At 37.4% G+C, this 26662-nt stretch overlaps 1 protein-coding gene across 2 annotated transcripts in view; it reads left to right on the forward strand.

The window, feature by feature from the left end:
• jazf1b (JAZF zinc finger 1b) overlaps window positions 1–26662 on the forward strand; it is a 287243-nt gene that overhangs the window by 96861 nt on the left and 163720 nt on the right. Inside the window, exon 2 of one of the 2 annotated variants that reach the window (XM_039736337.1) lies at window positions 1904–2161. The exons of the other annotated variant lie outside the window; for it this stretch is intronic. Within the exon in view, the coding sequence (XP_039592271.1) occupies window positions 1904–2161 (258 nt within the window). The remainder of the gene's footprint in view (window positions 1–1903; window positions 2162–26662) is intronic. 2 annotated transcript variants of the gene reach the window in all.

Below are 26662 nucleotides of genomic sequence, written 5' to 3' on the forward strand. Positions count from 1 at the left end.
AATAAGTCAAAATGAGAAACAAACCACAAAATCAAAATTCTTATGTTAAAAAAAACATAGAATACACAAAACACAAGTATTAAAAACATTTATATTATAGTATGATTTAAATTATCAGCAGCTTATTTGTTTCTCCATACTTTACTAATAATCACTTTACTACAGATTTGCTTTACCTAACTTTTTATTTTATAAATTTGCTAGGCTCTAAAATTTCACATCATAATATGGTATTTCTGTTTTTACACTAGTGAGTCTTGTAATCTAGTCAGAAAAAAAGAAATAACTACAATTTCAAAGAAATTATGAATTGTGCCCAGCAAAAGTTATTAGTATTGGGAAGAAGTTCAGTTCTTTCTCAGGAACAGGCCAGGATCAGAGGCACTGATTCTTTTAACACTAAAATACTGTAGAAGGATAATATGTAGCAGATAAAATTAAATCCCCCTCCTTTGTTCAAATACACTATCAAATTTTCTTCTCTTGATGCTAAAACCGCATAATTCAGATGTCCTTTGAAACAGATTTCCTAGGCACTCAGCAGACTGGAGCAAACTGGGCACTACCCATGCATGCCTAGTTTCTAACATAATGTAAATACCTGAGACAATTTAATTTGGTCAGTGCTTTACTGCTGTTGATCTCTGTTCCCTTTACTCAATCAAACTCCTTCATGCATGAGATACCTTACAAAGCTACAGCATATTCTGTCACATTTTCCTAGAATGTTGAATTTATCAGTTCCTTCATTTTTCTACAGACATCAAGGTTTTCATCTGTCTTTCCACCCAGAATCATTTTGTTCTCCATAGGTCCTGCTCACCAAACAGTTTTGTCATGATCTCTACATATGTCTCAGTGTCATGTTATTGATTTTCTCATTCACAAGAAAATAATACGTAGTTTTTTTTTCTCTGTAAGAATTAAAGATTTTTTTTTCTCTCTAGACTGAGTGTTTTCCTTAGCTGCTTTTTTCTTCTAAATTATTAAGCTATTTATTCATCTGCTGTGGTGGGCTGGCACCCTGCCTGGGGTTTGTTTCCTGCCTTGCGCCCTGTGTTGACTGGGATTGGCTCCAGCAGACCCCTGTGACCCTGTAGTTAGGATGTAGTGGGATGGATGGATTTATTCATCTGTTCCTCTTGAATCATTCTGAGGCCTAAGCTTCCCTTAGATTGTTAGCTACCATTAGCTCCCTAACTTATGAGGTTCCCACACTTGAATGTTGTAACAACCAGCATCTTACTTAACATGACAGTGTTATTCATTTGCCACCGACTTTACATAAAGTATTTCCCATGATGCAAAATGTCAGTGATCTTGTTCATGTCATCTAGGTTGTAACCGTACATAATATGCGATAAGAATAAGAGCAGAATCAGTGTAAATTTGGAGTTAGAACTTTTAAAATTAGGCAATCAGTAAATAGCTTTATGTCATTAGCATATGCATCGTTTTTAAATTAAAATATACTCCATTCAGAATACCATTCAGAAATCTGTTCAGAAAATTCTCTGTGACCTTTTTTTGGTAAGAGGGAATTTATATTTACCATTACGTAAAAAAAAATTATAATTTTGTGTATTGTTTTTAAGTAAAATTATTCATGAAATTGCATATTTGATAATTATTTTAAATAGTAAAATACAAAATATTAAAAAATATCCATCCATCCATCCATTATCCAACCTGCAATATCCTAACTGCAGGGTCACAGGGGTCTGCAGGACTGTTAATAAATATAATTAATTTAATGCATTATATAATTTTGACTGCTTAGGTTCTATGTCCACGAGATGTAGCTATAAAATGTGGCTAACTTCAAAAAAGTACCTATTAAATGAAATTACTTTATGGAGACATTATTTCTTTTAATGTAATTTTCATTAAAAAATGTTTCCAGGGCAAGATTCAACCAGTGAACATTGTAATCCAGCTCCAGTCTCACTGGGCCACATGTTCAGATTAAGAACATTTTGGACAAAAACCTTTGAATGCCTATCGGACAGCCCTGGTGTGACGACCACTCTGAACCCGCTAACAGCTGTGTTTGGTGGACTCCCAGATGGCCTTAAACTGGAGAAGGACAAACAAACTGTAATTGCCTTTACTTCACTACTAGCCTTGCTTAACTGGAAGCATCCGACCCTGCTGCTTTCAAGTGAGTGGGTAACTGATGTTCTATACCATTTGAAATTGGTAAAAATCAAATTCTTACTTAGACGATATGTTCAGAACTTTTTTTAAAACCTGGCAGGATCAAATTAATAACCTTTTAGAATAAGCTTCCATTTTCCTCCACTTTCTTGCTGCTTAAAAGAGTAGCTTTGGTTGTTGGCTCTCCTCTCTTTCACTTGGATGGGGGTTGAAGTTTGCTTTGTTAGGTTTGACTTGATTGTTTGGAATGTTATCTGCTTCTAATTAAAATCAATAAAAAAAAACACCCGGCTCCATTTGAGGCTTCCGTGAATAGAAATGCCTGTTGAAGTCATTTTCTCCGAGTTTGTACATCTCTCTGCCCTTTTACTTACAGCATTTACTTGACTGAAAAAGGCAAATTAATTTTGATAAAAGAAAGAAGTAATATAGGAAAGATTTGGTAAGTGCTACGAAAACTACAGTGATGATGTTCTTTTCAGAATGCGTTTGTACATTTTAGTGGTTTGTAGCAGTCAGCGTTATTTATATCCCTTGTAGGGGTTTCTGTTGGAGTCATTGGTCAGCCTTAAATTTCGTTGGCCACCACGCAGTGCTGCCTTTTTATAGCATTTAGGCAGGTTGTAGCACTGAGCTCAACCTACATTATTTAATGGGCCAGACACTTAGGACTGTTCCTAGGCTGTCTGCCCTTTAATGTGTTTAGCAGGATTTAAGGATTTCTTCTCAGACCTCTCTGGTTGTCAACTAAATGAGAAAAAGGAGCCTTGTAAGTGGCTAATCCCAGTATCCCTGTCTGTGTCTAACAAACTGTGTCTTTGATTGTGTAGTGGTGTGGCTGAATTAAGGATAAGGCTGAGGTAACACTCCTTGTAGTTTTCTGACTTAATTTAGTATGATATTTATAAAAAGTCTAATTATCCCTACCCTGAAAATAAATGCTATTCCAGGAAAGCCACTAAAAGAGGATTCATTGTATTTTTTATTAAAACGGGCCCCCTTTTCCATGCATGTTTTCATGTACTCTATGAAAGCTCACCTCAGTGGACCTTATGATACTCAGTTTCTTTTTTCAGTGTTTTGTCACATTTTCAAATTTCGTACATAGCGCAATTATCAGAGAATGATTTTCCCACCTTTCACAGTTCTTGCACATCTTCTAATTATCCAGTGCATACTGTTCATTAAAGTAATTAGTAGCTGGGTTTCCTTTCCCCAGTCCCAGAGCATTGCCCACCCAGCTTGGCTTCTACCTTGGGGCTAACTAGATTCCAACATAGAAGAGCACACCTGGGAATTCAAACCTGCTCCCTACTGAACTTTACTTACATCCCTTAATGCATGTAGTGGTGGTGTGACCAGGTGGACTACAATCCAGAGACCACCTGTAAATCCAGGCCACCATCTGTAGACTAATAACTGATCCCACACCCTAGTCTAGTCAGTTCTTAGTTAGAAAATGGCCATGGAGAAGAGAGGCTTTGTTGGCTTCATGGGCAGCAGTGATACTGTGAATGTCATATTTAGGTTTTTCACTTTGACAGTCTTATTTCAAATCAAATTGACACATACAATTAAAGACACAGTACAATATGAAGTGAAATGCTTAGTTTCTAAACTCTAAGACTAATCATGAAAGAAGAATATAAAAGACAATAAACAATAATACATAACTTTAGAAATTTCAGTATAAATCATTGTTAAATGGCAGCAATAGTATGCATGATATTAAAATGATAAAAATATGTAATAAATAAGTAATTAATAAGTAACTGTGTATATGTGTGTATGTATGTATATATATATATATATGTAGATAGATAGATAAATACTGTATATATAAAGGAATAGGGCATCATGTAGATCTAGGCACTCTTCTTATTTAGGATGTGGATGTACCTTGGAAAGAAGCTCCTTCTCAGCCTTTCTTAACTGGTTTTCAGTCAGTGGTGGCACTTCTCTGACCACAGCACAGAGAAGGGACTGTTCTTGGGATGGCTGGTATTTTCTTTGCTTGGTGCAGATGTCCTGTAAGTTGGAGAGTGCACATCCAGTAATGCATTCAGCTGTCTGAACCACTCTCTGCAGAGCCTTGTGATCCTGCTGCATGCTGTTTCCAAACCAGGCAGTAATCCTTTTTGTCTGGATACTTTCAATGGTGGATATTTTGAAGTTCTTCAGTAACCTGGAAGCATCCTAAAAACCCTAAGGTGGTAAAGATGTTGTTGTACCTTCTTCATGAAGATTTTGATGTCCCTGGACCAGGTCAGGTCCTTTGTTATGTGAACACTGAGGTATCTTAAACTGTCTACCCTTTCCACCTGAGTGCTGCTAATACTGAGGGCGTGAAGTGCCCCTGCTGTTTTCTCCCAAAGTCCTCAATCAACTCCTTTGACTTGCTGATATTCATCCAAGTAAACCTCCTTGTTGTTGGTAGAGATCATAGCTGTGTCATCAGCAAGCTTGCCATTTTAATTTTTAACATTTATGAATTAACATTTGAAGTTTTTCGACTACATAAAAAATTTCCAATATTTGAGAATGTTTATTTCATTCATTGATTTTTTTTTATTATTTCTTTGTACCCCATGACAGATAATAAGGTAGTGATATAGTAATACAGTACAATGCAACTAAAGCAACTGAAATTTTGAAGCAGCTATCAATTTTTGATCCTGTTTATTTCCATTTCTAGCAGAGTATGGTGCAAAGGCTGGAAACAGGTGTGAATGGGAGGTACAACTCCACTCCAGGTCCTACACATATTGACCCAGTTTATTATTATCAGCCTACCTGTTTTTGGGATGTGCAGATGGCTTTTGGAAGTTGCCTGAGCAAAACAAAGTGACAGTGAGAATGTGCAAACGCCAAGCAGACATTGCTCATGGCACGATTTAAACCCAAGAATCTGAAACTATGAGACAGCAGTGTCAACAATTTTCCTGATGTTTGTTTGTTAGGAAAAAACATAAGGTTACAGTATAAAACCAAAGTTGCTTTACATCTGAATATCTGCCTATCTGAACTCTAATTTTCCATTCATCTAAAGGTCATAACAGTGTAGCATTAGTCACAAGGTAGGAGCCAATGCTGTGTAAGATTCACACATCCACACTTACCCTTACACAGGTCAATAATTAACCTAAGACACACTTTTTGGGAAAAATCACCACGAAGGCATGGAGAGAGTGTACTACCTCTACAGTGATTAGGCTGGTCTGGGATTTGAACTGAGGTGGCATTTGTGCCTCTTGTTTGTTTACTGTGCAAGTGTTCACTCTAATGTAGCAATACTATTTATTGAAGTTAATGGAAAATGATGTAGTCATACACAGTGCATTTAATACTGTTGTTTGATAAAGAAAATAAACGAAAACAGAATTATATATTTTTATTATGTACATTAAACATCTAACACTTTTTTATTAGCTAAATTAAATGTATCCATGTTAATCTTTTGAAAACAATATATTTACATCAATTATCAATTAAATTCATTTTTTTTATATATATCAATCATATCAAATATTGCAAAATGTATCTATAACCAGTCTTCAACAGGTAAGCTTAGCTAGTTCTTCTATATTTTTGGTTTAATGTAAATTTTTTTTCACTCAGACCCCACCATTTCCATGCAAAACGAGACACCAGATTTTAAAATTTTCAAATAATGTCATTAACACTGATGGAATACCAATACTACTGATAAAAGCAGCTTTTGAAGTAGAGTAATTAGTTGATGAAAGGTGCAGTTTACACAAATGTTTAGGTTCTATTTTTCCCATTAAGAGCCATACATAAACATAATATGCTACCAAGCAGTGTAGGACCTTCAAATCTCAGCTTGAAATATTTAGCAAACGTTACATGAGTGGGCATTGACAGGCTGAATGTCCCGTTCTTGTCAAGACATAAGGCCACCCTACAGCATGTCCAGGTGATGTGAGTTTACAATTTTGTGTGAGAAATATTTTGTCCCAGGACAGCAAAGGCTACATTTATTATTGAATTGTTTGTCCTGCCTTTTACAGTAGGAACTGTTTGTGATGCCGTATTAAAGGGCCTATGTGATATGCAGGATATGTACAGTAACCATAGTTATTCAGCTAATGCACATGGCTTCTAAATATAACCTAGGTGCTCCTGCCAAGTGCGTGCAAACTTCACGGCTATGGGAACCTCTAATGACTTGTACTTTACAGATGTTCGAAAGTAACCTCCTTCATCTCTCCTAAGGGAGGCTTTAGTTAAACCCATTTTAAACCACACTTCTGTTACACAAAGAAATTCAGGTAAGACAACTGTAATATATTAAAAGATTTGAACTGTGTATGTGTGGTCTGAATGTGGCAGCTTAGTAACTGTGATGTTAATCAGATGTAGGACAGCAGGTGAACTCTGGGGACATTAATTAATAACTGAAATGCAAACCAATGTGAAAGCCAGAACATTGTGTTTAATGGTAATACAGCTTTTTGTTTTTATTGTGAACCCATTTGAAATCGTAATCTAGTTTTTAAATTAAAATTGAGTTACATTGTATTTTATTTAATTATATCTTTAAACATTAGGGTACAATGGTGGGAAAAGGTTGGCTTCTGCCTGACAGCTATGACAGACTTTAGTTCCATTTAGGGCCGTCTCTGCAAGGAGTTTGCTCTTTTTTCTGTACGGCTTATTTCCAAGTACCCTGGTTTTCTAAAAATGTGTGTGTTGCTATTTTGGTTAATCCACTTAATTTCTTTATATTGGTCTGATGCGAGTTTTGCAATGTACTGGCATCCAATATGCATTTATTTATACTGCTGCTGGGAGGGGCTTTGCCCTCAATGACTCTGAAGTGTGAAATTGTATGATTACAATTAGCATTTTATACAGTACTGTACTTTCTTTTCTGCAATGGAATGGCACCCAGTAGAGGGTTGGTGCCTGCCTTGCACCAAGAGATGGTCATATATATTTTTTGTCTTTTATTTTTTATATTTTATTTACACTTAGTGAGCAGATTATTAGGAACTTCTGCACACCTGCTTCATCCATTTAATTATCTAATCAGCCAATCATGTGGCAGCAGTGCAATGCATAAAATCAGATACAGGTCAGGAGCTTCAGTTAATGTTTACATCAAACATCAGAATGGGGAAAAAATGTGATCTCAGTGGTTTCAACCATGCCATGATTGTTGGTGGCAGACAGGCTGGTTTGAGTATTTCTGTAACTGGTGATCTCCTGGGATGTTCACACATTACCATTCTCTAGAGTTTAGTCAGAATGGTGCAAGAAACAAAAAACACCCAGTGAGCAGCATTTCTGTGGACAGAAAGGCTTTGTTGATGAGTCAGGTCAGAGGAGAATGGCCAGACCGATGGTAGGGTTAGAATTTGTTGCTAACTGCATGAATGAGTCCAATTACCCAACCTGCCTTGTGTCAGCTGCCCAGGCTGGTGGTGGTGAAATGATTTAGGGAATTATTTTTAGCAATCTTTTTGGTTTGTTAGTAGCAATCAATTGTTGCATGAATGCCATTTCATATTTGGGAATTGTTGCTGATCGTATGCTTGCTTTTATGTCCACAACATACCCATCTTCTAATGGCTGATTCCAGCATGATAATGCACTATGTCACAAAGCCAAAGTTTGTCTTAAACTGGTTTCATGAACATGGGAATGAGTTTAATGTTCTTCATTGGCCTTCCAAGTCACCAGATTTGAATCCAATAGAACACCTTTAGCATGAGTTAGAATGCAAGATTGGCCACATAAATGTACAGCTAAGAAATCTGCAGAAATCGTGTGATTGAATCATGTCCATGATTATGGAATGTTTGCAACATCTTATGGAATCTGTGCCATGAAGAATTGAGGCTATTTCGAGTATTAGTATAGCATTAGGCTTTCTCTGAATTTACTGTCTTAATCTTCTTTATTTATTTATTTGGTTTGTACAATGCTATACGCTGTATACCCTGCTGTTCTTTCTTATATTCTGTAAGTGCCTTGAGCATGAGAAAGGCGCCATATAAATAAAATGTATTATTATTATTATTATTATAGAATTAATTGATTTAAAATGCATGTTTGAATAATGTATATTTCTATTTTATATACACTCACTGCTTATCCATGCAATTATATACAGTAATCGGCCAATAATTTGCTCAGTTAGTGTATAGCATTTAATGGGAGAAGTTATAGGTTGCACATTAGTGCAGTGGTTAACACTGCTGTTTCATGAATCCAGCATCCTAAGCTTGAATCTCATACCTGCCTGGTCATTGTCCGTTTGAAGTCTGCACATTAATTTTTCCTCTGACATCACCAAAGACAATTCCAGTTACGAGTTTGGGTTTAGGGGGTTTGTGGACCTTGCGATGGACTGGCATCTCCTGTCTTGTACCGAGTGTTTCAAGGACCGGCTCAGAGATCCCTCAACCCTGAATTAAATTGAGTAGGTTTAAGAATATTTTATGGGATATATTTATTGTTAACAGCTTTGTTCACAAGAGTGGAGTGCTTCCAAGTTAAAGATGAGGGAGTTCACTTTTGTTAAACCAGCCCAGCCACATCATATAGGATGTTGTAACTCTGTTTGAATAGTTTTATCCTCCCCTTTCCTTTTTTGCTGTTATTCATATAGCTGCACTCCTTTTCCAGCTCTTGCATTTTCCGGACCTCCCATTTGCTTATTGCTTACAAAATTAACCTCTCTCTCAGTCCCCTGCTGACTTAACTGTCAAGCTGCTTTGTCTATGGAATATCTGGAACTTGTATTTAGTAATTTATTGAATAAAATCAATAAAATCCAAATTAAGGACCACCTCAGTGTAACCACCTGTCTGCGGACCAACGGCGCGTTCATGTCACACACGTTTAAGCTTAATATAAAACAGCCCATATACAAAGGCCTCATGTCTGCTCGGTCCACTTTTTAGTCTCTGGGGTGGCCTTCGGAGATACAGGCTTTCCCCTGTGTAATCTGGGAAAGCCGCCTGTATACTAGAGCGCTCTGATTTATAAGGTGTCAGAAAGCACAGATCAATAAATAATCATGAATCTTGCCCATATCTGCCCAGTGCAGAGGTCTTAACTTGGTGCTGTTACTGTCATTTATGGCCTTCCTTAATGCTCATCTATTTCTGTTTAATCAGTACTGCTTTTTTAGAGTGAACATTAATTCAAATGCTGTTTTTATTTTAATATTTGTTTAAGAAATGTTATTCCAAATAGCTGGACCGGTTGCAAGAGTGTGTCACAGAATATGCTTTGCTTTTGATATTGCAGGCTGCACACACCTTCCTGAAGCTGGCAGACTTGTTGCAATGCTAAATATAGATTTATAATTGTATTTTTGTTTCCAGATTGAATGTATATACCGTGTTTGTGGAAATATACTTTTAGCGGTGCCTGCATGAAGTACTAACTTGGGGACAATATAGTTAGTTCAGTTAATTCAGATATCCCAAGTTTGTTGTCTGCCATCATTTTAATGTTGGTCTTTCCTGTTGGGCTGGAAAGTGTTGCCAGGAGCTGTCTGAATTCTTTCCTAATTATAAGGTGTTAAAATTTTAATTTACAGCATAATGTTGCCTAAAAAAAAAGGAAAACCGTTACAAATATACATTTTCTTCATTGTGGTTTTTTAATACGGTGTTATGTGGATTAATTTAAACACCACTAAACAATTTGTTTGCTTTCAGCTTAAATGCGAGGTGAAATGTCTTGACTTGCTACAATGAAGGCTCATTAAATGTTCGAAGGTGGTGCGAAGTGCCCTTTTCTGCTGTTTTTAATGATTTATATAATACTAAATGAATACTGCAGCTGTAAGCCATTACAGGCAGACTTTAATTATGTGCACAGAATTAAACCACTGATGACGCAAGCAGCAGTTTTTAATGATACTATCTTGCTACCCAACTTTTAAAATAAAATGATCCATTCTAAGATGTTCTTCAACACTGTTTTTAACCCGCAGACGTTCATGGACAAACCCAACCCCTCCCTTGTTTTCTTCGCTTTCTGAGGCCCTTTCACTATTAAAAGTTTAATTGTGTTCTGTTTTGATACTCCGTGCAGGTCACTTAGTCATCATGAAAGACTGCTTAGTATATAATTAGACATGCGTAATTATGGTTGAATGCCTTTCATCAGTTAATCTTTAGCCAGTCTTTCCTTGATATAGTGCCTTTTTACAGCAGGTTCAATACACACTGAGCATTCTATCTGGGATCATTTAGTGGTTCTCTCTGAGCTAAAGAAAGAGAAAACAAAAAAGTCTTCCATCTTTGATGATTTAAAGGAAAATAATTGTTCAGAGTTGTTTGTTGACTTTATTGATGGACTGTATTAAGGAAAGCAAGTGCTGGCATCTGTGTTCTGATTATGAATGATTGGCTAAACCCATGAAAGTCTATTGGATTAATCAAGTTTAGAAAAGGCTGAATGATTTTTTCCATTTCAATAGTCGTTCGTATTGTGGAAGCAAAAAATTCTGTTTTCCTACAGTGTTGAGGAAATCCAAAGTGCCATACTAATGTCAGAAAGCAACGTGTCTGAAATCTGTCATAGACTAAATGTTTTATTACACTGCTTTGTATTATAGATGTCTACCTGTAAAGTGCTGTTTGTTATCTTGTTAAACCTTGTATGTTACTTCAGTAATATAAAATATCTAGTGATCTTTCAGGCTTAGCAATGCTTGGGCAGTGTAAGTGAATTTACTGCCAAAGTGTCTTCAAAAAATGTGTTCTGTCCTGGAAGTGCACACACACACACACAGTAAATGATGAAACTCCTTCATTCCCTGCCGTGAGGAGGAAGTGCCATTTCTGCCACATGATGGCAGTAGTGCACCATTAACCACTGAGCACAGCTGTTTTCTTTCAAGCCACTTTGGGTCATTTTTAAATTTATTTGGAGGTTTTTCAGCCATAAACTGCAGTGGGCAGTTATTTGAAGCAGCATTCTGTTCACATCATGGTGTGAAAGTTGTGTACTGTAGCAAAGCAGAGCATTAATGATCCAGAAAAGTAGGGGGAAAAAAGCTCTCCCCGTCCATTATGTGGTCTGTCTTCATGTATGAAATGGAGGTATTTATATTATGATATAATTGAATGTGATTGAGGGCTACACGTTTACTTACTTGTCATTCCAATAAAGCCTTTAAGTACAGCAATTTGTATGCCTTCACTGTAGTTCCTAATATTTTGTGTGAATAGGAAATGAATCACACAGACAGCATGATATTTTATTATGTGCATTAAAGTCTACGAGCCCATGAAATACTAAGGAAATGTGCAAAAACAAAGTTGAAGCTGAAACGTCTGCTCATACTAGAAAAACTGACTAGATGTTAAATAATGAAAACAAAATGGAAAGCAAAGCAGATAAGCGAATAAGAAGCAAAACACAAAGACCAGAACTCACTGCAAAGATTTTAAAAATAATTGCTGCAACTGAAATACCCCTTTGAGTTTTTGTCTATCGCCATTTATTCAATTGGCAGCACACAGTTAAAAGTCGTAGTCTTTTTTAGTAATTAATTTTAGTGCTGTGCAGTGGTGCAGGCTGCAGGTATAAATATTGTCCCAATCACTTTTTGTGTGGAGTTTGCACATTTTTACCATGTTTATACAAATATTGCAGCCGTCAATATAGTGAAGACATGCCTGTTAGGTCAATTAGGAGGTCTTGTTTGAGTGAGTGTGCCCTGCAGTGGACCAGCACACTATCAAGAGCTGCTTCCAGCCTCACATGTGCCCTTTATCCTTGAATTGGATTTAGCTGGGGACATAAAATGGTAGGTATGTTGAATGGAGGTGGGGGCTTAAACTGGGACCAACCCCTCCATTCATTTTTTTAACACAGCAGCCTATGATTTTATAAAAAAAAATTATAATGAATAAACAAATACGAGGTGTGGCAGAAAAGTAATGAGACTGGCAACACTGCAAGCGATCTGGCAACGCTGCGCTGTTGTCCTTGATAGAGCAAGTGTATCAGAACCCTCCCATAGCTCAGTGCGAGTTTCAACTCCTTCCGTTAACTACGTGATTTTTGTGACTGCTATTAGCGAAGTTGTGTTTTTGGTTGTGCGTCACGCAAAATGGAACAGCGGAATTTGGAGCAACGTTGTGCCATTAAACGTCAAATGACGTTTGAAAAGCTAAAACAGGCCTGTGGGGAACATTCTTTATCCCGAGCTCAAGTTTTTCGCTGGCACAAATCATTTTTGGAAGGCAGAAAACACGTTGAAGATGAACACCGTTCAGGGAGGACTTCAACTTCGAAAACCAATGAAAACATCAAACGCGTGAACACTCTTGTGAGATCAGACCGTCGTTTAACATTAAGAATGTTGAGTGAACAATTAAATTTGAACAGATTTACCGTTCATCAAATTTTGACTGAACATTTGCACATGCGAAAGGTCTGTGCCAAAATGGTGCCGAAAAACTGCACTCTCCATGACAGAATTTTTGACCTCAAACGCATTCCTGTGGTTCCCCAGCCCCTTATTCACCTGACCTCAGTCCGTGTGACTTTTTCCTTTTCCTAAACTGAAAAATGTCCTCAAAGGATGTCATTTCGGGACTTTAGAAAACATCCAAAAGAGTGTAACGGACATGCTGAAGACCATACCGGTTGAAGACTTCCAGCGCTGCTACCAACAGTGGGAACAACGTCTCCATCGGTGTGTAGCTGCCCAAGGGAAGTACTTTGAAGGGGATAACATTGATGTTTCAAAAAAAGAAAAACTTTGGTAAATGAAAAATCAGTCTCATTACTTTTCTGCCACACCTCGTAAATGCTTACTGGCTATCAGTAGAGAATGGTAGACACTAAGCTCCTAGTGACTAAACCCCCTCCCAGCTTAAAGTGAAGAAAGAGAAACTGGTTTGGAAAAATGTAATTTGATTACAACAATAAAACAGGTTTCATTTTATGCAGAACACTTCATAGTGATAGTATACTTTAAATGGCTAGAAGTTCCAAAAGTTGCCAATTCAGCCACCACCTCTGATCCTTGGTCTGGCCCTAAGCAAAGCCCTTAACCTGCCGCACACCAACTGTATAAAAGTATGAATGTGAAGAACTGCACTTTTAATGAGAGCAGTGACCATTATAGATAGAAGCTATGTGAAATAAAGTGTATCTGAATTATTTAGCTCATTACTACCTCCATTCACGTTATTTTTCTTTTTATTCAAAGATTTGTTTAAGTGGGTTATGACTTTAACCAAAGGCAGTATTCACCATAGTGTTTTGGCTCATTTTTAGTACAGACATTTTGGTTAAAGGGAAATGCTGTCTTATTTTGTGTTACATTTTATTAGGCCTTCAAAGACACTTGAGTACATATCCATGTTTTTTTTTTTTTTGGAGTATTGCTATACCTTTCTTCCTATTAATCCTTTTTTTTGTAGCAGAATAGGTTTGTCAGCTGTCTGATAGCACTGGGCAGGAGCTCAAACCTTAACATCACCCAGAGGTTTAGTTCACAGTAATAGGGACTTTACAGTCACTGCCATTTAACATGAATGGGTATCTTTAGACTGGTAAAAATGTTAGGAGTTTCTAGCTAAAAGGACACTGAAAGAATGAAAAAAAATTACAGAAAGAATTCCCCAGCAGGGACTCAAGTACTGTGAATATTGAAGTACTGTCATCTGATTCACCCATGAATAACCTCCATTTCTCATTTCTATTAATTTTTTTAGTATTCTTCATTTGAATTATCATTAGTAACTAATAATGTAGGGGGTAGTGCTGAATTTACATAGTTACTAGCTGTAAATAATTGAAGGTGTGTACAACAACAGAGTGGTAAGAAAGTATTGATGATCAGTGTAGGTCCCAGAAATGACTCCTACTTTCATATAACATTACAGGTTCAGGACATTGGTGCTGACTGGAAATTAAATTGCTACGGGTGCCACTGGAGGCCGCACAGCAGAGTATTCAGCTATAGTACAATGTTGTTTTTGTCTGATCGTGATTGTGTTTTTCTAACTGGTTTGACTCCACATCATGGTATGCTACTGTCTGTCCCGTCTTCTTAGATAAGCATTATTAGTCTAATCTGAGAAAATGGAACATTCAGTGAAACAAGTGGAAATGTCAGTGCTTTCAAAGATACAAATATGTTTTTAACTGATAATTTGTAAGTTGAAAAATATTACATATGTTTTGTTTTTTGAGAGTGAGTGTCTATGTGGTGATTTGTTTATAAAATGTCCTTATTGCTGCTATATCAAGGTTAAGGTAACACTTAGAACAAGATGAACATACTAAAAAAGCAAGACTTGTTAAAACAAAACCAAATGACAAAAAATACTGTATTTGTGAAATAAAAATAATCAAAGCAACAAAATTACTGCAAGCATGATAAGCAATTTGAGCAGATTGGCCCATGTAAGCTAGATTGTGGGTTTGTTATTTGCTCCGTCATCCCTGCATTTTGAGTTGTTCATCTTGAAAGTGTTTCAGAGTGAACGAGATTGTGAAAGAGCAAATGCATAGTTCTTGGTTTATTATATTTAGTGAGGACATTTGAATGTGTTGTAATAGGGTACCTGTTAGGTGTTTCTGTGCTGGTGGTTTATTTTAATTAATTTTATTCATTTTAAAAATGGAACATTACATTAGTAAAAAGTTAGTATACAGATAAGTAGTTCAATGGAGGGGTGTATTATTAGGGACATGTTTGTAATCTACAATGAATGCTTTCTCCTGCATGTGCAGTAGGTGATCATTGATCATTTTGATAAACATTTTTCATTTTAAAATATAACTTTATTGGTTCATGGTAATTATCAGTATATCTGAACTTTATAAATAGACAATTGTTATGCAATTGTCTTCTTTTTGTTACTGTATAAGCTGTGACAGATAGAGGGCGCTATCGTCCTCTTGAGCCCTCAGACCAAACGCCAGACACCAGGTAAAAGTCCAATAATTTGACTTTTTATTAATACACAGTTCACAAAGCACCCTCCTCTCTGCCATACTCATTCAATAATCAATTCTCCAATACAATAAACACTCCACCACTCCCAGACGTGTTGCCACCCTTCCACCCAGCTCAGCTCAACGTCTGGGATTTCCCATCGTCCTTTTATAGTTCCTGACCCGGGAGTGTTCTTAATCCTTCAATCCATGTGACCTCCTATCACTTCTGGGTCAGATAAAAAAAAGTCATCTTCTTCATCCCGGAAGCACGTCATTTCCCCTGTTGCTTTGCCTATGATGTACTTCCGGGTTATAGGGCACATATGATTCTCTAGTCCTCCTTGCAGCATCCTCTGTTGTCCCCTGTGGTATCCAGCAGGGCTGTAAAGGAAAACTCCATAGTCCAGGATTTCCTGCTAATAATCAGGGCCCCTCCATGCTGCAGGGAGAGCTCCACCTGGTGGCCTGGGGGTATTGGCCGGGATGACAAGCCGGCCATAGACCACAAAGAATATTAGTATGGTGTGCAATGTGCTAGTCTTTTTTTGTAAAATTCACTGCATTGAAACTCGCTGTGCATGGTATTTCTCAGCCTGATATGCTGTTAGATAAAATGCCCTAAAGCATAAATAAATCATTTAAAAGGGGCATTTCACTCGATATGTATGGGTTGTGTTTTGAATTATGTATTGTAATTTTCAGTATGCTGATCATTTTAGGCAGTAAAGACTGAGTTTATAACCCAATGTAATGTTCTTTAAAGCAATCAAGGCAATTGTGTATTTGTATTTGTTTTTTTATATGTAAGTATTATTGGTAATATGCATTTTGAATGTTTAGAAGTAAAAAATATAACTTTAAAAATATAAATGGTATTAGGTTGTGGTGCGAGGACTTTAAAAAAAATTGACTACATTAAAGTAGATTGTGCCAGCCATATCAGTTTATTTGCATGCATTCTAAATAAAGCATTTCATACATCCTTCTCACAATGCTTTCAACAACACTTTCAACACAATAAGTATAATGTCCATATATTATAACACTTGTGGAAATGTATACTTTCTCAAACAGATATTGACTTTGTGCAGTGCTCAGTTTCCCTGTAAATATAATTTTTTTTTATTTTATTCAAACTATTCAAAAATATACTTTTTTGCCAATATTCGCCTCAAAAGTGCTCAGAAATAACATGTTTCATATAAGCTTTATTCTGAAGGCGAACGACCCAAGTGGATTAAGAAGTATAATCCTGTCCTCTTTTATTCCATTGTTTTTACGCAAATGCTTGTAAATTAAAACATGCCATCGAGATAAAGTGGACAACAAAAACTACTAGAGAGTGCAAACAAATGTTGTAAAGTTAAACCTGTGACTGCACCTTTTAGTAACTTGTTAAAATGTAGGGTTAGGGCAAATTTAGAATACCCTGTGGTTTTGAGACCTCGTTTCATTTTTAAATTTCAGTATTTTAGATTTTAGAAAAAATTTTATAATGTACAATTCTAATTACGGTTTTATTTCACTCGTAATGGAAGTTAGTCATCCTCCAGTGTTATGTTGCACCATTGACAGTGTGCACCATCCCAATATGCTTTCCAAAGTAAACAGGATAAAAGAACAGCATCAAACTGTAAAATTTGTGAGTACAATAAAAATTAAAACTGAAGTGTAAGGTGTAGACAAGAATGTGTGATTGGCGGACACTAGGAGCAACTTGGAAAGATCCAGACATCAAGTACCGAGAAAAATTCATTATGGAAACAGAGAAATTAATTGAACCCCGAAAAGCATTAGCACAGTAAACCACTGGAAGGTCTGCTTCAGAGAGCCAGCGCCAGAACGGCAGCTTTAGTATCATCATTTTCAGATGCCTGAAAGCAGTGCCAGCAGGTTAAAATGAGCTTGTGCAGACATCGATTTGGGAATAAACCTGAACTGAGGCTGTAATATGCATGCATTTTCATTTACTGCTGAAATACATTTTAAACCAAAGAAAAATAATGTCCTGCGGTGGGCTGGCGCCCTTCCCGGGGTCTGATTCCTGCCTTGCGCCCTGTGTTGGCTAGGATTGGCTCCAGCAGACCCCCGTGACCCTGTAGTTAGGATATAGCGGGTTGGATAATGGATGGATGAAAAATAATGTGAAATTAATTTTTGATGCTGAATTGCTCCTATGCATGTGAATGCACTCGGTGTCTGTATGTGACGCCGTCAAAGTAGACAGGAGAACTCTGAAGTGGAATATTAGTTTAGAAAATTAGTAAAATATCAAATTTGTCAATGAAATTTGGAGGATCAAGAAATGGGGAACAGCATATTAACAAAGAGATTAAGTAGACAGTAAGTGTCCAGGGAAAAATAGACATAAAAAAAAACCCAAAAATATTCCTCAGTGAAAGGACAGTTACAAAAAAGTCGAATCGGGCTGTTCTCAGAGGATTAAACTAAAAGCAAGGTCAACATCAGACAATGAGTTCATAACCCAGAAATCAAAAATAAACATGAAAATAAATTTGTTGATACTGTCAGGAGAGAATAGCATTAAACAAAGTGTGCCAGATGACAGGCATGCACTGCAACACAGTAAATAATATGGCTGTCCTGGGAGAAATCAAATGGCATTGTGTAAAAGTAAAAATAATACGGAAAAAATTTAATTGGGAAATGAAAATATTGAAAACAATTCAAATTCACCTTTGAACTTCATGACAAAGGTCTCCCCTTAAGGCACGGCCTCTGAACACATCCATCTGGTGTTGAAGGAAAATGTTTGAAATTCATAAAGAAGGCAATGGGCATGAAAGTCACATTTCTATTTAGGACAAACCAGTGGTCAAAATGATAAATCTGCCTACCCCTATGTTTGGAATCTAATTCATATTCACAATATTCATCAATCTGCAGGATGGTTCTTTTACAGTATGAACTGCTTAAAAGAACTTGTTTTAACTGGGAAACATAAAAAGTACAAAGTATAGGAAAAGTATCGTCATTTTTCAAAATTGTACCTTGAGATTTTGATGAATCTCAACGTTTTAGACCTCCTTGAATCCGAAAATACCATTTTTAGAATTATGTCATTGTGTCTGTCTGTGTGTTTGTGTGTATGTAAACGTGATAACTTGAGTATGCTTTCAGTTAGGTCAACCAAGTTCTGCATACAAATATTAGGTACAAAACATAGATCTCTAATAACGTTTGAGCTATTTCTGCTAACCGAAAGTGGTACTTTTTTATTCATGCAGCTGCAGAGTCTGATTTATTCAACTTTACTTTTATAATAATTGTTCAATATATTATTAACTTGATTTTATTTGTTCTTAATTGTTCTTTAATGTACATAATATAAAAATATAATCATTGTCTTGCAGTTTACTCTTCAAATATCCATCCCCATATCTGAGTATACAAGAAAGTCTAGGAGAGACCATTCCTGATTTTTGAAATTTGCTCTAGGCCAGTTTATAGGCAACAGGGATGACCTTGTTTAAAACCGTGTAAGGACTAATAAGTCTAATAAAACATAGACCTAGTTTTTAGCATGGAACGCTGAAGTGGATATGTCTTGTCAAGAGACTCCGTCCAACCTGAAATTTGTTTTGCAGAGGTTCCAGATGTTAATATTTCTCTTGAACCACCAATCACTTCTTTTTATGGTGTCTGAAAAAGATACAAAGACTTATGAAATGATGAAGATTCAGAGTTGATCTCAAGATGTTTTATCTTAAAATTATTCATTCAGACATTAAAACGGGGAAATACCCATAGTAAGCAAGAGATTAGCAGATACTATAATTCTTAATTTGCAATAAAGTCCAATTGTGAATTGTTACAACTCCAGCATTTTTCACGGTCCCAGTTTGCCTGTTCAAACTTACCATTATTTTCAGCTTTAACTGAGATTTTTCTAAAAACATGTCTGAAATTGTGAAACAAACCGTAGAATTAAGCCTTACATAATTGAATTTGGAAGTCCTTGAAGCTACATAAATTCTTTAACAGAAATCACAGCACAGTTGTTAGCAGATGGGAGTTTCTTCAGTGGGATAAAGTGAGCAATCATAGAAAGACGGTCAACTGTAAACGGTTTTCTGGTAAAACCATGGAAAGGTGGTAAATCTGTAATAATGTCTAAAAAGATTTCCTCCCAAGGGTTGAATGGGAGGAGCTAAAGGCCTAAACAAACCTACAAGAAACTCAGTAATGGGTTTGCTACAGTTGCAGATGGTGCAGTCAGAAACATATTCCTGAACATTTTTTGCTGAAGAAGGCAGCAAGATGAATTCCTTAGTACATTTAAGCTCTGCATGGGCAGAAAATAGAGAATACTATTTCTGTTCTACAACTTCACTCATGAGAGTATCTGGGTCAAAAATGAGCTCTTCTGGTGTTTCAACAGGCGAGCTCACAAAAGAGTTAATTCTTTCTGACAAGACCATAAATTCTCCAAAATTAGCATAACTTTTCAGGAGAATAGTTTTACATTCAACAGCCATTTCTTGGGTTTGCCTAGGTTAGCCGATTGCCCCCCAGATCTTTTTCCTGTACTCTCCATGGTCTTTTGAGGCCATTTTATTTAAAATAATCTGACACATATTTTAACCATGTCTTCTTTGGCCTTCCTCTTGGCCTCATCCCATCCATCTCCACATCTTCTGCCTGTCACAGGCCCAAATCATCTTAATGTGTTTCTCCATGACACACCCACTGCCTCCATACTAAGTTTTTCTCTTAACTCTGAATTCATCTTTGTCTCAGTCCATGTTGTTGTCTCTGGTATGCAGTACAACAACAACAACAACATTTATTTATATAGCACATTTTCATAAAAAAGTACTACAATCCTAATGTTCCTTCGCTTCTTGAAAAATAACAAGCTTTACTTGCAGTGTCCAAAAAGCAAGTCTATACACATCGACCTTTTCATTTACTGTTCTTTGCAGCTTGGCTTCATATTCTGTTTTCTTCAGCCATGTCTCACTCCCACAGAGCATAATACTTAATTTTATTTATCCCAGGTCAGCTCAGTTTGGGGAGCACACCACATTGCATGCCATGTTGCCATAGTGACATAACTGATGCTCTGTCACAATGCAGGTAATGTGCGTCATTTGGGACTCCATGAGCAACCACTCATTTAAGTCAAACCAGTGGTACCCAAGAATTCTCCAAAGAGACACAGTACCAAAGGAGTCCAGTCTTTGTCTCAGGTCACTGGATAGCGTTCATGTCTCGCAACCATATAGCAAGACAGGAATCACCAGGACTCTCCAGATTTGGACCTTCATCCTTTTGCAAAAATGGCGGGAGTGCCAAACACCTCTTTCCAGCGACCTGGAAAGTCCTAGATATGAAGTTAAACTGCATCTGCCCTGCAAGTGGTCATCCAACTTGCAAGGAAAACTTGGGGGTTTGTAGGAGGATTGCCACTCCAGCCAAAACGACAAACAGGACTTCTTTCTGCTCTCTGTCGGAGTAGCTTTGCATGGGCGGCTGCTCTCATTATGAAGGGGGTGGGGAAATCCCTTGGGAGCCTCATCCCCTATAAGTGAAAACCGCCGGAGAGCCAATGGGGTCAGGCCTGTTGGAGATCAGAACTGGTGTGGTGCTGAGGTGTCGCCCACTGCATGGCAACACTCAGGTTTCATCCAGGTATGCGCGTAGAACGTCTCTTTATCCTAGGAAATAAAAAAATATATACATCATGCTTTTCATTCTGAAGCATTAATGAGTTCTGTAAGCTAAGAAAGCAAAGCATTTCACAAGTGTGCATATTTGAAGAAGGCTTTTAAACATACTGACTGGATGGCAATGGGAAGACTTAAGAGTTACAGTTACTCTAATGATCGTCTTGTCTGGTTTTAGTTACTGAATGTTCTTTGCTGCAGAATTTTTAATTATTAGTTGTATGGATTTTCTTTGGGTATTCTAGTTTTCCTTGCACACCAAACCAGATGTGCAGATTAGGTTGATTGACATTTCTAAACTGACCCAGAAAAAGCTTCATGGAAAAGATATAAAATGCAGAGGCCTGCTCCTCTTATTCTGCATGCAGTGCTTATTTTGTTGATTTTTCCTGCTGCAGTCAAACTTAATGGCCTTTGCCTTCCCATTCACTTTAGACATTCAATACAAATGAGACAGATAGCAGGTGTACAGGATTGTGTTATAAAAATCTGCCCAAATTGTGAGTTAAATATGAAATCTAATCATTTACTGTACTTTGTAAAGTCAAATTCATACATAGTTCGGACTGACATTGACCTACATGCAGGGAAGATTATCCCCAAATTATTTTAATGTTAACTTATTACTGAAATAAAGCAATTAAATATATTTAAAAACTAAATATGGCAATTATAGCAAGCATCATGCACAGAGTATTAGTCATTTTCAAAAAGGATTAACATAAACAAAGCAGATTGTGGTTTGTGGGTCTTAACAAATTACAGAATTTCTTCTCATCAAAGAAATGAAGGATGTAAAGATGCAAAATTATAATTTATTCCTAAATTATTATTTTTATTTATCTGGTTATTGAATTATAAATCATGAGAACAACTAAAATACTATTCTTAAAGTTGACTATAATAGTTTGGCAGGAAAAGCATGAAAGTTTCAAATTAATTTTGTCAGATGAAGGTCCCTTTGCAAGGGTGCATTTCTTAGTAATAGCAAGCCATCATCTTGAATGCATGTGATTTTGTATAAAGTTGATGGATTCCTACATTTAGGAAACCCAGAAATGATCTTGAAGGCACAAGTTTTATCCCATTAATGTCATCCACGTGTCCTGGGTGTCATGGGTTTCTGCTGGCATTGCTGTGATTAAAATGGGACTATTCATTTCGGTTTAAATCCCCACAAGGCATATTTCAGGGTTTTCAATTTATGATCTACAGGATCTGACATTTTTAAGAGCGTATTTGAGTTATCGACCACATAAAATGTTGCTGGCTAGTAGCAGCTGACTGATGTTTTTTCCATGTTATGCTGCTCAGTTAGTTTTCATTCCTTGAGAGTTTAGTCTTGTTAACATGATCAGGACATTTTGCTGCAGCACAGAAACCACATTTTTGATTGCAGGTCTTTGCCGTCTCTTCTGCGGGTATCCTGTACAGCTGACTATACTTTCAATTTGGGGTGGAAGGGTATCATTACAATTTGGAACTTGGCTTTCTCAGTACATGTAGGCAACATTATCAGTATATATATATATATATATATATATATAGTATATATATATATATATATATATATATATATATATATATATATATATATATATATATATATATATATATATATATACAGTGCATCACTTTTTCCACATTTTGTTATGTTACAGCTTTATTCTAAAATGGATTAAATTCATTTTTTTCCTCCACATTCTTCACACAACACCCCATAATGACAACGTGAAAAAAGTTTACTTGAGGTTTTTGCAAATTTATTAAAAATAAAAAAACTGAGAAATCACATGTACATAAGTATTCACAGCCTTTGCTCAATACTTTGTCGATGCACCTTTGGCAGCAATTACAGCCTCAAGTCTTTTTGAATATGATGCCACAAGCTTGGCACACCTATCCTTGGCCAGTATCGCCCATTCCTCTTTGCAGCACCTCTCAAGCTCCATCAGGTTGGATGGGAAGCGTCGGTGCACAGCCATTTTAAGATCTCTCCAGAGATGTTCAATCGTATTCAAGTCTGGGCTCTGGCTGGGCCACTCAAGGACATTCACAGAGTTGTCCAGAAGCCACTCCTTTGATATCTTGGCTGTGTGCTTAGAGTCGTTGTCCTGCTGAAAGATGAACTGTCGCCCCAGTCTGAGGTCAAGAGCACTCTGGAGCTGGTTTTCATCCAGGATGTCTCTGTACATTGCTGCAGTCATCTTTCCCTTTATCCTGACTAGTCTCCCAGCTCCTGCCGTTGAAAAAAATCCCAACACCACCATGCTTCACTGTAGGGATGGTATTGGCCTGATGTTAAGCGGTGCCTGATTTCCTCCAAACGTGATGCCTGGCATTCACACCAAAGAGTTCAATCTTTGTCTCATCAGACCAGAGAATTTTGTGTCTCATGGTCTGAGAGTCCTTCAAGGTGCCTTTTTTCAAACTCCAGGTGGACTGCCATGTGCCTTTACTAAGGAGTGGCTTCCGTCTGGCCACTCTACCATACAGGCCTGATTGGTGGATTGCTTCAGAGATGGTTGTCCTTCTGGAAGGTTTGTGCTCTCTCCACAGAGGACCTCTGGGGCTCTGACAGAGTGACCATCAGGTTCTTGGTCACCTCCCTGACTAAGGCCCTTCTCTCCCAATCGCTCAGTTTAGATGGCTGGCCAGCTCTAGGAAGAGTCTGGTGGTTTCAAACTTCTTCCACTTATGGACGAGGAAGGCCACTGTGCTTTCTTCAAATCAGTAGAATTTTTTTTCTGTAACCTTCCCCAGATTCGTGCCTCGAGACAATCCTGTCTCGGAGGTCTACAGACAATTCCTTTGACTTCATGCTTGGTTTCTGCTCTGGCATGAACTGTCAACTTTGGGACCTTATATAGACAGGTGTGTGCCTTTCCAAATCATGTCCAATTAACTGAATTTACCACAGGTGGACTACAATTAAGCTGCAGAAACATCTCAAGGATGATCAGGAGAAACAGGATACACCTGAGCTCAATTTTGAGCTTCATGGCAAAGGCTGTGAATACTTATGTACAGGTGCTTTCTCAATTTTTTTATTTTTAATAAATTTGCAAAAATCTCAAGTAAACTTTTTTCATGTTGTCATTATGGGGTGTTGTGTGAGGAATTCTGAGGAAAAAAATTAATTTAATCCATTTTGGAATAAGGCTGTAACATAACAAAATGTGGAAAAAGTGATGCGCTGTGAATACTTTCCGGATGCACTGTATATTATTGTATACTAGCAGAATACCCGCGCTTCGCAGCGGAGAAGTAGTGTGTTAAAGAAGGTACGAAAAAGAAAAGGAAAAATTTAAAAAATAACGTAACATGATTGTTAATGTAATTTTTTGTCATTGATATGAGTGTTGTTCTCATATCTATCTATCTATCTATCTATCTATCTATCTATCTATCTATCTATCTATCTATCTATATATATATATATATATATATATATATATATATATATATATATATATATATATATATATATATATATATATATATATATATATATATATACCAGCTTGGCAGCGGAGAAGTAGTGTGTTAAAGAAGTTATGAAAAAGAAAAGGAAACATTTTAAAAAGAATGTAACATGATTGTCAAAGTAATTGTTTTGTGTATTTGGCGGCAGCGTCACAAAGTTATTTTCGTCTAGCTGCATCAGAAAATGTACCACAACGTCTGACATGCCTCCTTTTTACTGTTTTCTCACAGCTTGGATTGCTGCTGTCATATATATATATACACACACACACACACACACACATACACATACATACATATATATATATATATATATATATATATATATATATATACACACATATATATATACACATACATATCTTCATATCTACATATCTATATACATATCTACATATACACATATATATATATACAGTATATACATACCTATCTACATCATATATACACACACACAAATTATATATATGTGTGTATGTATGTATGTATGTATGTAAAACCACCTCGTGACCCGCGGATTGGACTCCTGTGCATGTGTGTGTGTGTGTGTGTGTGTGATATATATATATATATATATATATACATATATATATATATATATATATATATATATATACCACATATATACCCGCCCACTAGATAGCCTAAATATTTGGCCGACCAACCCAAAATAACATTTTTCGGGTTGATACAAGTCCAGCTTCTGCTAGTGTCCGCAATACAGCTTCAACCTGCAGTATGTGTTCCTCCCAGGTGTTGGAATAGATGACAACGCCATCCAAGTAGGCAGCACTATATGAATTATGAGGACAGCACTTTATCCACCAGACGCTGGAAGGTCGCAGGTGCCCCATGTAATCCAAATGGGAGGACACGATATTGCCAGTGACCACTAGGGGTGCTGAAGCTGTTTTTCCTTAGCGAGTCCGTAAGGGAACCTGCCAGTACCCTTTAGTCATATCTAGAGTAGTAAAATTTGGCATGTCCTAGCCGCCGAGGAGGTCATCCACCGCTGCATCGGATAGGCGCCAAATTGGGAGACTTGGTTAAGCCGACGGAAGTCATTGCAAAACCTCCAACTTCCATCGGGCTTACCGACCATAACGATAGGACTGGACCAGGGACTATAACTTTCCTCAATCACACCTAGCTCCAGCATTCGCCTGATCTCCAACTCCACTTCAGCCTTTTTGCCTCGGGAATTCTGTATGGGCGTTCTCGGACTATAACCCCAGGTTTTGTCACAATGTCATGCGCAATCAGGGAGGTCCGACCTGGTTTTTCACTAACTACCTCAGGGACAGACAGGATAGCTCCTGACGTTGTTGGCGAGTCAAATTAGTTCAAATTAAGGTGTAATTGATGAGCAAAGAGAGAGCGGGCTGTCCGGAGGAGGGTTCAGAATCCCTGTCCTTCCACGGTTTCAGCAGATTGACATGATAAATGCTCGCTGGGTCGACGATTTGGTTGTTTCACCAAATAACTCCCGCAGAGACGCACTCGGTTATAGCATCGGGCCTGAGCTGCTTGCGCCTTTTCCATATGTGTTTTAATATGGGTCTAATTTTTTCAAATCTATCGCAGAACTGTGCGATATACTCCAATATATTTGTTGATGGGAGGGCCTCTTCCTCCCATCCTTCTTTAAAACGCCTAATATGCCCCGGGGCTGTCGTCCATATAGCAATTCAAATGGTGAGAACCCCGTGGAGGCTTGTGGAACTTCCCGATATGCAAAAAGGACAAGGGGGAGGAGCTGATCCCAGTTCCTTCCATCCTCATTGACTACTTTACGTAACATCTGTTTGAGAGTCTGATTAAACCTCTCTACAAGACCATCGGTTTGAGGATGATATACCGCGGTCTTTAAATGTTTTATTTGAAGTAGCTTGGCAGTCTCCCTGAACGCCTGCGAGGTAAAAGGAGTCCCTTGATCCGTCAGGATTTCTTTAGGGATCCCAACACGCGCAAATACTCCCACTAGTTCCCGTGCGATAGCTTTTGTAGTAGCATAATCTACCAGGACCATTATATACTTATGACCTTTGGCTGAGGGTTCTAGGGGTCCCACCAGGTCGACCCCAATCCGCTCAAAAGGGATGTCTATTAAGGGTAAGGGAATTAGAGGAGCACGGTCCCTCCTAGGAATTTGCCTCAATACATACATATTCTGACCTTCCTAAGGCGGTTTCTGCCTTTATGAGGTCTATCATCTCAATTAATGAGATAATATTATTATATTCCCAGGCCGGCTGGGCATTTTTCGGTATATACCTGGTTGCCTTAGCTGGGTTATAGGTCCAGGCCACATACATATACTATAATATTCCTAGCTGTGTGTATATGTTGGTTGACCGGAAGTGATGTCTCTCTGACAT

This window comes from Polypterus senegalus, chromosome 15 (assembly GCF_016835505.1).
Source record: "Polypterus senegalus isolate Bchr_013 chromosome 15, ASM1683550v1, whole genome shotgun sequence".
Taxonomy (NCBI): domain Eukaryota; kingdom Metazoa; phylum Chordata; class Cladistia; order Polypteriformes; family Polypteridae; genus Polypterus; species Polypterus senegalus.